Source organism: Lepidochelys olivacea (genome assembly GCF_965140295.1).
Source record: "Lepidochelys olivacea isolate rLepOli2 genome assembly, chromosome: 1".
In the NCBI taxonomy this organism is placed as follows: Eukaryota; Metazoa; Chordata; order Testudines; family Cheloniidae; genus Lepidochelys; species Lepidochelys olivacea.
Genome location: NC_140411.1, coordinates 325,666,360 through 325,679,793, shown reverse-complemented (window position 1 = coordinate 325,679,793; position 13,434 = coordinate 325,666,360). Strand labels below are relative to the sequence as shown.

Below are 13,434 nucleotides of genomic sequence, written 5' to 3'. Positions count from 1 at the left end.
ACGCACAGGGAGCTTGTGGGGTATGTGTGGAGGGATGCAGGGAGTCTCTGGTGTGTAATGTGCTCAGTCTACAGGCACAATGGCGTGTGTGTCCCCAGTATATAAATGCCAGTATAAAATTGCAATAAGCACTCACCTGTTGCAAGCAGTGAATTAGGACAATGATTGCTTTTCTGGCTTTGTGAAAACCACTGTGCGTTGAGCACTCTAAATGTGTTCTCAGTGTTTCTCAGGTGATGTAAATTGACTTCAGTGGACAGTGAAGGATTTACACCATATGAGGATCTGGTATCTTATCTTTCACTCCCAGTCAGTTGAAATTAATCTTGGGATTTAATACAAATAATAGTTCAGTACTAATGCAAAATTATCTGCTAGCTGTTTTTAACAATGCAGGTATCATACTGTCTCCCAGTAAACTCAGAATTATCCACATTTAATCCAAAGCTGTATTTTTCAGATGTGATTGGCAGACACCAACAACACAAAGTTTAATTGAAACCATATTATTCATTTTACAAAGAAACCAAATCTGAGCCGAGTTGTTGGCATGTGTCTTAATAATGCTTGTTAGACTCAGTTCTCTACTGATTTAAAACAGTCTTATATACAGAGGAAATTAAGTATCTCAAGTTTGTAATTTTAGAACAAGGACGCTGCAGATCTCGCAGGCGCAGGAGGTGATATACCGGTACGAGTACTCTCATACTTTTCCTCCTGAGCAGAAAAGGGGAATGGTTCAGAAGCCACCAGATTTTCTCTACTGCAAAGGCATGTATTCTCCACTTCTTCTGTAGTGTAGTTATACCTGGAGAGGAAAAAAAAGAGGGGAAAATAATGAGCAGTGGGTTGGTAATACATGGACATTTAAATACAAAATCCACTATCAAGATGCAAAAATAACCCATTAAGTTATCATTTACAGTTCTATTTCACAATATGTTACTATATGGAAAAATCTCAAACATTTGAAAGGCTCAGCATTAAAAAGAACAAGGAGAATATGTAATGTACGGTTGGAAAGTCACAGGCTCATTGTCCAGTTAATGATACAAACAGAACAACACCACTGGAGGTGTGGAGCCACATCTTGGCCCAGGCATTGATCCCTTCATTCTGGTGGCACAAAGAGGCTGGAAGAATTTTGCAATAAATATATTTGAATAAAACATAGTAACTTACATTGGGGTTTTTTTTGCGGTCACCAGCACATTTTGCCATCTGAACCTTGTTTTTACGGTTACTAATGTTAACTGGTTTCAGAGTAACAGCTGTATTAGTATGTACTCGCAAAAAGAAAAGGAGTACTTGTGGTTAACTGTTACTTTCACAGGTGCTTGCTTGCATTCCCCCTTGCCTATAAAGGTAAAGTCCACCAGAACTGAAACTTTGTACTAGACAAATACATTTGTAAAGACTTATCCTGAGACCTGCCTGTCCAGTCATGACTTATAAGTAAACCTGTTAAGTGGTATTTAATTTATTCCCAATGTATTCAGCATATACCATGCAGAAAGTGAGACACAAATTGGTTGTTTAAACAATGGGTCAGTTCTTTACGATATTTGAGATAGTGAAGATTCATTCCAGTATATAAGCTGTTTTTTGTGTCCCACTTTTCCAATACTACTTCTAAACAAGTGAGAAGAGGGCAAATCTGTTTTTTTAAAAAAACCTACTTCATCTGAAAACAACTCACGTAATAATGCATCCAGTGAAGTGAGCTGTAGCTCACGAAAGGTTATGCTCAAATAAATCTTTAAGGTGCCACAAATCCTCCTTTTTCTTTTTTTGGATACAGACTAACATGGCTGCTACTCTGAAACCTGTCACATAATAATGAATGTGTCTTTTTAGTACTTATGTCAGACCTTAAGCAACTGGATATGCAAAGGAGAATTTTCACTTTTTTTTAAAGGAAGTTAGTAGCCCTTTTCCTTGTGCAAACAGGCTTGAAAATGCAAATGATCATGAAACCAATTGCTCAGGTTGAAAGAAACAAGCAGCTGGGTTCCACTTCTGCCCCAGGCACACAGGTGCTGAACTAAAGAGCCCAGGCCCTGCCGCATTAAGATGAATCAGTTCCAGTTGGAGTATACACCAAAATGGCAGTCGCTCCTGCATTTCTCAGGCTAGCCCTGTGTATAGTTGCGGGACTATGGTGCACGCAAACTGGCAAAAATGTTCCAAAAGACAATGACCCCATTCCCCCCCACCCCCAATTCAAAAATATCAGGGCTGGTTCTGCAAAGTAAGCCAGCCACGGGCCTGAAACGCCTGACAGGAATTGCTGCTTTCCCTCCCCAAACATGTCACTAGTAGCAGAGTTCCGTTATTACAGGTGAGATTTCGGAGTAGTAGCCGTGTCACTCTGTATTCTCAAAAAGAAAAGGAGGACTTGTGGCACCTTAGAGACTAACCCATTTATTTGAGCATAAGCTTTAGCTGTAGCTCACGAAAGCTTATGCTCAAATAAATGGGTTAGTCTCTAAGGTGCCACGAGTCCTCCTTTTCTTATTACAGGAGAGGGCACCCTACTAACGATCATGCTGCTGGACCCTGCCATTGGTGCCAGCGCTCTCCTCGAGCTGTCGGTAGGGAAGGAACTGGATGTTGTGTTAGGCAGAGCGTGTCTGAATAGCTGTGCCCGAACACCCAGGCTGTGCCCACAGTAAGAGAACTCAAACCAGCACTTCTTCACTGGTACAGCTCCTTCTGGGGGAGCCAGTGATTACACGGACCCATGTCTGCAACCCCTGTGCAGGGGTTGCAGTCTCTATTCCAGTCCAGGGGCTATGGAAAGGCCAGAGGGGAGCTGAAGGCTCCCCTGTCACCTGCACATGGGCAGGGTGGGAGGATTTCAAACCCCCAACTCCCCGGCAGCAACTCTGTGTAAAGCCCACTTAGTCGGGCTTGATGTAGGGTGGCTGGGGGGAAATTCACTTTCTAAGTGGAGTTTCACTAAAACAGAATTAACCATAAACAGGCTTTACTGTGCTATTGACACTGGGCATCACAGCTCAGTGTAACTTCTATGTAAAAGTAACTAGCTCTGTACAAGTCTAGCAGAATTTCATCATATTATATATTCTTGACACCTGTTTAAAACACAAACCACACTAGAATCTATAGATTTATCATATGCCCTATATGGTAACATTCCCTATTGCTTTTTAACCTTGTTTTTAAAGGTTGGGGTGTGGCTATAATGCTCCAAGCAGCCCTGGAGATCAAAAGCCCTTTGCTTATCTACAGATCAGATTAAGCAGCTGCAGTGGCAACACTGGCTACCCACCTAATGCCCCTCAACAGGGGCATCTAAGTGTTTTACAGAGTTGTTAATAGTGGTGTCCCCATTTTAGAGAGACAGAAACTGAGGCACAAAGGCATTGAGGGCATCTGCGCTACAGTGTAAGCCCAGAGTTCGAACACAGCCTCAAGCCTAACTCCCCTGCCTTCCATCGTCTCACAAATTGCGCTAACTCAGGCCCTGGATCCAGGACCCCACAGAGACAGATGGCCCAAGCCTGAGAGGTGCACCTTATTAGCTTATGTTAGTAAAGTCTTGAGATACCATTTTAAAAGAAAGGCCATTAGGAAAATTTGAATCTGTTATTTTATATATGTTATGTACTTTGCTGCACCAATCTCTGCTTGCGACTGTGCTGAACCAGCACTGTTAAGCCCTCAGCCGTGCACACGTACAAGAGGCATGGATTTTCTAGATCAGCAAATGTCTGGCCAATCTAAAATAACATCAAATATAAATATGAGTGGATGAGAAACTACAATGTGACCAAACAAGATACTAAGTCAGTATTAATAAATTCAGTGGGCATGTGGTAAGGGTATTACTTTCTTGTAAAATATCATGATTTTGAGCACTGTATATTGCTCTGCCAAAGTGTTTAGGAATAATTTTAAAAGGTGTTTGTTTTTTATATATATATTCTCTGATTTCCTCCCAGTGTTATCTTTACAAGGTCTCTGATCTCTTTTTGTGTGTGTTGCTTTTCACCGTTTAAGTTAGGTAAAGAAAACATAACTCAGCTATTCTGGTTGCCTGATGAAACTGCATAAGCAATTAACACACCACTAGAAGAATGTCCTTAAAATTCTACATCTACTTACATACTTTACTGGCTTGGAATGTTACAGCAAGAACCATCAAATTATTGCTGTTTTCCGGGTGGGACTGTTAAGGGGCCCCTTCTCCCATGCTAAGAAAGCCCTAATTTATCCCATAGGCCCCAATTCTGTAAAGAGAACCATATGAGATTATCCCTGTGCACCTGTCTGGAGCTCCCATTGGAGTCAGTGGGAATGACTGTGCTAAATAAACTTGTAGTCAGTGGGGGGCTAGGCAGAAGCCAGGATCTACCCATGCAGCAATCTTTGAGGGATTGAGGCCTTAGTGGTCAATGCACAGTGTGGAAATAACCCTTACAGTTTCAAAACACTGCACAAGGGGTTTAGCCATATGATTTCCAGAGACTTTAATGGGGTTCCCCTGGCTAAAATGCCATCCAACAACTTGAGCATGGAGAGGAAGTTTGTCTCCTTATCTATCTGTCCCCTTGAATGAAAAAGTGAAATGAATGCATAATGTCCTGTTTTACACACTTAGCCCTGGTCTACACTACGAATTTAGGTCGGATTTAGCAGCGTTAGATTAGTTTAGCCCTGTACCCGTCCACACTACAAAGCCATTTTTCTGACTTTAAGGACTCTTAAAACCGGTTTCTATACTCCTCCCTGACGAGTGGATTAGCACTGAAATCGACCTTGCTGGGTCCAATTTGGGGTAGTGTGGATGCAATTTGACAGTATTGGCCTCCGGGAGCTATCCCAGAGTGCTCCATTGTGACCGCTCTGCACAGCACTCTCAACTCAGATGCACTGGCCAGGTAGACAGGAAAAGCCCTGCAAACTTTTGAATTTCATTTCCTGTTTGGCCAGCATGGCAAGCTGATCAGCACAGGTACTATGCAGAGCTCATCAGCACAGGTGACCATGCAGTCCCAGAATCTCAAAAGAGCTCCAGCATGGACCAAACGGGAGATATTGGATCTGATCGCTGTATGGGGAGACCAATCCATGCTACCAGAACTCTGTTTGAAAAGACGAAATGCCAAAATATTTGAAAAAATCTTCAAGGGCATGAAGGACAAAGGCTATAACAGGGACCCGCAGCAGTGCCACGTGAAATTTAAGGAGCTCAGGCAAGCCTACCAAAGAACCAGAGAGGCAAACGGCCACTCCGGCTCAGAGCCCTGGACATGCCGCTTCTATGATGAGCTGCATGCCATTCTAGGGGGTGCCCCTACAACTACCCCAGCCCTGTGCGTGGACTCCCTCAATGGACTCTCACGCAACGGGGATGCGGATTTTGGGGACAAAGAGGAGGAGGAGGAGGTTGAAGCACAGCAAGTAAGCGGAGAAACCATTTTCCCCAACAGCCAGGAACTGTTTCTCACCCTGGATCTAGTACTCTCCCAACCCAACGAAGGGGGGCTCCCAGACCTAGAATGTGGAGAAGGGACCTCTGGTGAGTGTACCTTTTGTAAATATAATACATGTTTTAAAAGCAAGCGTGTTTAATGATTAATTTCCTCTGAAGACTTGGGATGCATTCGCGGCCAGTACAGCTACTGGAAAAGTCTGTTAAAGTGTATGGGAATGGAGCGAAAATCCTCCAGGGACATCTCAATGAAGCTCTCCTGGATATACTCCCAGAGCCTTTGCAAAAGGTTTCTGGGGAGGGCAGCCTTATTGCGTCCTCCATGGTAGGACACTTTACCATGGCAGGCCAGCAGCATGTAATCTGGAATCATTGCATAACAAAGCATGGCAGCGTATGGTCCCGGTGTTTGCTGGCATTCACAGAACAGCCGTTCTTTATCTCTCTGTGTTATCCTCAGGAGAGTGATATCATTCATGGTCACCTGGCTGAAATAGGGGAATTTTATTAAGGGGACATTCAGAGGTCGCCGTTCCTGCTGGGCTGTTTGCCTGTGGCTGAACAGAAATCATCCCCACTGTTAGCGACGTGGTGGGGGGACGGGTGAAGAGATCATCCCAGATAATTTTGTGTGTGGGGAGGGTGGGGTGGGAGGTTAGTTCGGTTTGTGCTGCACATTAACCTGAAAACCACAGCCCCTCCTTTTAAATGGCCAACCCTTTTTAAAGGGCAAACCCAACAGGTTCTTGGTATGTGAAATGAGGGTGCTGCTGTTTAAAACCATTCCCACATGTTAGGAAGGTTAAAGAAGCCAAAAGACTGTGGCTTACCATGTCTGCCTGCAAACTGAATTCTGTTGCCCGCAGGCCCTGCCTGTGTGATCTCTCACACCATACCGACAGGCCCACCATATAAGAGGCAAAATGCGACCTTGTGAAGAATGCACATATGTAATGTTAACAGCTTGGTTCACCATGAAAGAATCTACCCATTGTTCTCTAAAATGTCTCTTTTTAAAGACTAATCTCCCTTTTTTCCCTCCCGCAGCTGCAAATGTTTCATCGCTCCATGTATCATCTCCATCCCAGAGGCTATCAAAGATTAGAAGCCAAAAAAAAAATGCACTCATAATGAAATGTTCTCTGGGCTTATGCAGGCTTCCCATGCTGAAAGAGCCCAGCACAAGACGTTGAGGGAGACAATGTCAGATCCAGGAAAGCACAAAATGAACGCGAGGACAGGAGGGACGAGTGAGAGGAGAGGAGGGGCAAGCGCGAGGACAGGAGGGACGAACGAGAGGAGTGGTGGCGGCAGCGTGATGAGAGGAGGCAGGATGCAATGCTGAGGCTCCTGTAGGATCAAACTGATATGCTCTGGCATATGGTTGAGATGCAGGAAAGGCAGCATGAGCACAGAACGCTGCTGCAGCCCCTGTGTAACCAACTGCCCTCCTCCCCAAGTTCCATAGCCTCCTCACCCAGACGCCCAAAAACGTGGTGTGGGGGCACCCAACCACTCCACCCCAGAGGACTGCCCAAGCAACAGAAAGCTGGCATTCAATAAGTGTTGAAGCACAGTGTGGCCTTGTCCTTCCGTCCTCCCCTCCTCCACCACCCCACCCGGTGCTTTCCTCACCCCTCCCGAGCTACCTTGGCAGTTATTCCCCCATTTGTGTGACAAATTAATAAAGAACGCATTAATTTGAAACAATGACTTTATTGCCTCTGCAAGCGGTGATCAAAGGGGGGAGGGGAGGGCGATTGGCTTACAGGGAAGTACAGTGAACCAAGGGGGCGGGTTTTCATCAACAAACAAACAAACAACTTTCACACCGTAGCCTGGCCAGTCATGAAACTGTTTTTCAAAGCTTCTCTTATGCGCAGCACGCCCTGCTGTGCTCTTCTAACCACCCTGGTGTCTGGCTGCACGTAATCAGCAGCCAGGCGATTTGCCTCAACCTCCCATCCTGCCATAAATGTCTCCCCCTTACTCTCACAGATATTGTGGAGCACACAGCAAGCAGTAATAACGATGGGAATATTGGTTTTGCTGAGGTCTACCCGAGTCAGTAAACTGCGCCAGAGAGCTTTTAAACGTCCAAATGCACATTCTACCACCATTCTGCACTTGCTCAGCCTACAGTTGAACAGCTCCTGACTACTGTCCAGGGTGCCTGGCTTCATGAGCCATGGCCTTAAGGGGTAGGCTGGGTCCCCAAGGATAACTATAGGCATTTCAACATCCCCAACGGTTATTTTCTGGTCTGGAAAGTAAATCCCTTGCTGCAGCTGTTCCCACAGACCAGAGTTCCTGAAGATGCGAGTGTCACTGTACCTTTCCCAGCCATCCCACGTCGATGTTGGTGAAACGTCCCTCGTGATCCACCAGTGCTTGCAGCACCATTGGAAAGTACCCCTTGAGGTTTATGTACTGACTGCCTTCGTGGTCTGGTCCCAAGATAGGGATATGCGTTCCGTCTATTGCCCCACCACAGTTAGGGAATCCCATTGCAGCAAAGCCATCCACTATGACCTGCACATTTCCCAGAGTCACTACGCTTGATAGCAGCAGGTCAGTGATCGGGTTGGCTGATTGCATCACAGCAACCCCCACAGTAGATTTGCCCATTCCAAATTGATTCCCGACTAACCGGTAGCTATCTGGCGTTGCAAGCTTCCACAGAGCTATTGCCACTCGATTCTCAACTGTGAGGGCTGCTCTCATCTTGGTATTCTGGCGCTTCAGGGCAGGGAAAAGCAAGTCACAAAGTTCTATGAAAGTGCCGTTACTCATACGAAAGTTTCGCAGACCATTGGGAATCGTCCCAGACCCGCAACACTATGCGGTCCCACCAGTCTGTGCTTGTTTCCCGGGCCCAGAATCAGCATTCCACAGCAAGAGCCTGCCCCATTGCCACCAGGATGGCCAAATTGCCGAGGCCCGTACTTTGAGAGAAGTCTTTGTCCATGTCCTCCACACTCTCCTCACTGCGCTGCCGTCACCTACTCGCCTGCTTTTGGTTCTGGTTCTGCATATACTGCTGGATAATGCGTATGGTGTTTAGAGCAGTCACAACTGCTGCGGTGATCTGAGCGGGCTCCATGCTTGCCATGGTATGGCATGAGCAGGAGAGCAGAGTGGCAGTGGAAGCGACTGGTGGATGACGATGCTGACAGCAATATGGTGCTCGCATGGAAAAAGGCTCAAAACGATTGTCAGCCGTTGCTTTTGCAGAGGGAGGAGCAAGAGGTAGGCTGGCAGCAGACAGTGCTGCTGGCTGGGAGAGCAGCCTGAGGCAGAATGGCCCCCTCACAGATTGAATTCTCAACCCTGGGTTTAGCAGGCCAATGCTCAAACCACTGAGCTATTCCTCCTGCCAATATTCCAGGCAGGACTGAATCTCCATTAGACAAAACTTAAAGAAGAGAATGACCTGAGTCACACCCATTTATGTGCAGGCGCCCCGACAGACCTCACCGAGATCTGCCAGGAGCACCCATGTCTGCCCAGGTGCCCCGACTGAACTGAGCAAGGCCAGCCAAGAGCACCGAGGGAACAATGAGGACGGCTACTAGTCGTACTGCACAATTTGCTGCCACAAGGCAATGAGCTGCTGCTGTGTAGCAATGCAGTCCCACATCTGCCAGCACCCAGGGGACGTACGGTGAAGGTGACCTGAGCGGGCTCCATGCTTGCCATGGTAAGGCGTCTGCACAGGTAACCCAGGAAAAAAGGCACGAAACGATTGTCTGCTGTTGCTTTCATGGAGGGAGTGAGGGAGGGGGGCCTGACAACATGTATCCAGAACCATCCACAACAATGTTTTTTTGCCCCATCAGGCATTGGGATCTCAACCCAGAATTCCAGTGGGCGGCGGAGACAGTGGGAACTGTGGGATAGCTACCCACAGTGCAATGCTCTGGAAGTTGACACTAGCCTCGGTACTGTGGACGCACTCCGCTGACCTAATGGTCTTAATGGTTTTAAGTGGGGACACACACAATCGACTGTATAAAATTGCTTTCTAAAAATTCGACTTCTATAAATTCAACCTAATTTCGTAGTATTAGACATACATACCCAGTGTATATGTGTGTGCGCACTTCACAAGAGACCTGTTTAGCACAGAACTTAGATTCCAAAAGTTCTGAATTGTACAGAGGTGGACGTTACCGTGGGTCAGGCAATCGCTGTTTCTATTCCCTCCCCCCATGACAAACTTTGTTTTTTCACTGAAAAACTAAACGTTTCAGGGTTTTTTGGGGGGTGAGGGAACCAAATATTTTAGTTGAAAGTGAAATTTCTCTCTCTCTCTCATACACTCACATACACTTTTGAAGAAACCTCTCGCTCACTCTCATTCATAGTATGTTTGACAAAATCTCACCTTTTTCATCCCCAAAAATGTCAATCAGCTCTCATAGCTATCATGGTGCTCTGCTTGTTCCTTTGTAATTCAATTAAAGCATTTGGAAAGGAGCATGCAATTCATCTCATAGTCTCTGTTGTTATGGCAACATTTCCCTGGTTCTCAGAAAGAAACATGTTCAGCATTTAAATAATGTTAGTGGTGCTGAATTTTAGCAGGCTGCTATATTTTCAGTAGTAGTTACATTCTTCTTTATCATTAACATCATTACTGTTTAATTATTTTTGGGCACCCACGAGTCTGTTAAGCTTTCTAATCAACATCTGGCTGGTTTTTTCCAATCAAGTTGACGATTTCCCATTTCAATCCCCAAAACACATTGCATTCTTCTCTTAGCAAATATTGAAAATTGGACCCATACCACAAGAAGAAAATTCACAGCGGGAATCATCAGGTTTGTGTTTTACCAGCCTCTCTCCAGCTTTCCAGGAGGGTGCGCTAGGACAGGTCAGAGGCGAACATACAACAGTATTGGACTCATTGCAGATACAGCTATAACAGCTTGTAGTCCATGTGTCTCCTGAGTGGGGGTTAAAAACAGACCTGACCCTTAGACACCTGGTCAGTTACAACTCGAGGAATTTTGTGCAATCCAGAAAATACCTGAATACTCTGATTTTTCTCTCCTATTGAGCTGTAGCAAACTGTTTAAAAATGAATGCATTGAAGTAATTGGCAAAACTCTCATTGACTTCAACAGGGTCACAATTTCATGTAGGAGTTTTGCCTGAAAAAAGACTGACATCAGTCACTCTGCCAATAACCGAGATCTACTCACCTATACCCAAAACTCTAACTATAGCCCAGTGTCTTCTCTTATTGCCTGTTTTCTTACTTGAATAAATCTTAGTCACATACAAAAGAAACTGTCCTCACACTAATATACCATGGTCCAGATTCTGCTGTCAGTCAAACATCTGTATTGGCGCTGGACAGGTGTAACTAGAAGCAGAATCTGGCTCCGATGATTGTTTAATGTAGCATACATACCACAGGTTGCCATTCATCTGAATCGTTCTGCTTGGCTTCAGAACCTCATCATTTACGTAACAATCATGTTGATCATGCTCAATACTGATACCTTCACTATTTTAATTTTAATTCCACCAAGATTTCAACAACTTCCACCCTACCATCAACCTCAGACTGGACCAGTCCACACAAGAGGTCCACTTCCTAGACACTACAGTGCTAATAAGCGATGGTCACATAAACACCACCCTATACCAGAAACCTACTGACCGCTATACTTACCTACATGCCTCCAGCTTTCTCCCAGACCACATCCATTGTCTACAGCCAAGCTCTAAGATACAACCGCATTTGTTCCGATCCCTCACAGACAAACACCTACAGAATCTCTTATCAAGCATTCTTAAAACTGCAATACCCACCTGGTGAAGTGAAGAAACAGGCTGACCGAGCCTGAAGGGTACCAAGAAGTCACCTACTACAAGACAGGCCCAACAAAGAAAGCAACAGAACACCACTAGCCATCACCGACGGCCCCCAACTAAAACCTCTTAGTGGCTAAGTCATTATGCAAGGTAGCCTGTTTCCTCTTGTTTTTTCCTACCCACCCCCCCAGATGTTCTGGTTTAACTTGGATTTTAACTTGAAGAGTGGTCAGTTTGGATGGGCTATCACCAGCAGGAGAGTGAATTTGTGTGGGGGGGTGGAGGGTGAGAAAACCTGGATTTGTGCTGGAAATCACTTTAGATAAGCTATTACCAGCAGGACAGTGGGGTGGGAATAGGTATTGTTTCATATTCTCTGTGTATATATAAAGCCTGCTGCAGTTTCCACGATATGCATCTGAGGAAGTGAGCTGTAGCTCACGAAAGCTTATGCTCTAATAAATTGGTTAGTCTCTAAGGTGCCACAAGTCCTCCTTTTCTTTTTTCAAATAAATGTTATTGATTAGATGTTTCATTTGGCTCTTGTTCCCTGCATCAGGGTACTATGCAGATTATCTATGAGAAATTATAAATGTTGGGCTTTTTAAATATTGTTTTAGCAAAAAAATTTGAAGATTACTATTTATGTATATAATATCTACAGTGGTTTAATCAGAGCATAAGAAAGATGAAGAACTTACATGAGAAAATAAAAGCAAAGCAATGTAGACAAGCTAAAGTAGCCCCTGCATTCACAAATTCCCCAGACAGCTGGTTAGATATTGGTCAGAAATGCTACGTATTATGCACTCTCCATGTCTCCTGGAATTGTTGTCAAGAAATTCTGTACTTCTTTGCGGTGCCAAAAAAATACAACTAAAATTGCCCATTTTATTTCCCTTACATCCCCATGACTCCTAACAGTGCCCTGTGCAAGCCTAATGGTGTCCACTATATAAAGATTAGACAAACCCTTGTTTTAAAATATCAGGTAAATCTGAGAAAAGTGATACTATGAGACAACACTGTTCAGGCTTGAATCAACAAATTTAAGAGAATTATTGCCAAGTCCTAGTCAGCTTAACTCGTGGGAGAAGTCAATGGGACAGCTCTCTTGTGTCGTGACTGCAGGACTGAACCCATAAGCAAACACACTTTGGGACAGATTGTGACCCCCCCATCCATATCTGCATTCGGAGGGTCTTCAACATATTGGTCTCCTCTCCTCTGTGTGGAACGGGGGCTCAGGTGCTACTGTGAGGATCAGTGAGCTGAGCACAGTTTTCTTTTACAAATGTTTCTGTAATAAATAATATGAATACACAAATATGACATTTGTTTCTGTTTGAGGGTCTTCAACTGAAGTGTTGTTGGGCTGATAGACTAGTTCTGGGGAAACAAATCAGTAATGGAAGTGAATATTTTATGATGATGGCATTGTAGAGATTTTTTTTTTTAAACTGAAGATACATACCTCATTTATCTAGCTAGTAGTTAGTTACTAAAATCCAAAACAGACAAATGTGTTAGTTAAAAAAAAATCACTGTTGAACAGGGTGGGAAGTTTATACAACATCATTCTGAGTATAGCCATTAACAGCAGAAGGTGGTCTATTGTTTGAGATATTCGCAGATTGACAGAGCCAGAAGAGTACCCAGAAGTTACCTACTATAGGACAGGCTCAACAAAGAAAGTAACAGTACGCCACTAGCCATCAGCCCCCAACTAAAACCTCTCCAACGCATCATCAATGATCTACAACCTATCCTGAAGGATGACCCGTCACTCTCACAGATCTTGGGAGACAGGCCAGTCCTTGCCTACAGACAGCCTCCCAACCTGAAGCAAATACTCACCAGCAACCACACACACCACACAACAGAACCACTAACCCAGGAACCTATCCTTGCAACAAAGCCCGTTGCCAACTGTGTCCACATATCTATTCAGGGGACACCATCATAGGACCTAATCACATCAGCCATACTATCAGAGGCTCGTTCACCTGCACATCTACCAATGTGATATATGCCATCATGTGCCAGCAATGCTCCTCTGCCATGTACATTGGCCAAACCGGACAGTCTCTGTGTAAAAGAATAAGTGGACACAAATCAGACGTCAAGAATTATAACATTCAAAAACC

The 13,434-nt window shown here is 44.7% G+C and overlaps 1 protein-coding gene across 1 annotated transcript; it reads left to right on the top strand.

Moving 5' to 3' along the window:
• Window positions 1-3,985: 3,985 nt before the first annotated feature.
• On the top strand, window positions 3,986-7,174 carry LOC311510634 (zinc finger and SCAN domain-containing protein 32-like). Its single transcript, XM_084610445.1, has 2 exons — window positions 3,986-5,548; window positions 6,509-7,174. Exons 1-2 carry the CDS (start codon window positions 4,987-4,989, stop codon window positions 6,652-6,654), a joined length of 708 nt encoding a protein of 235 aa, XP_084466571.1. The 5' UTR covers window positions 3,986-4,986; the 3' UTR covers window positions 6,655-7,174.
• The last annotated feature ends 6,260 nt before the right edge of the window (window positions 7,175-13,434 follow it).

Excerpts from the sequence above, each read along its gene's own strand:
- LOC311510634 (XM_084610445.1), top strand. The coding sequence starts at position 4,987 with ATGCAGAGCTCATCAGCACAGGTGACCATGCAGTCCCAGAATCTCAAA. Across the intron at positions 5,549-6,508 it reads ATGTGGAGAAGGGACCTCTG|CTGCAAATGTTTCATCGCTC; the intron begins GTGAGTGTACCT and ends TCCCTCCCGCAG.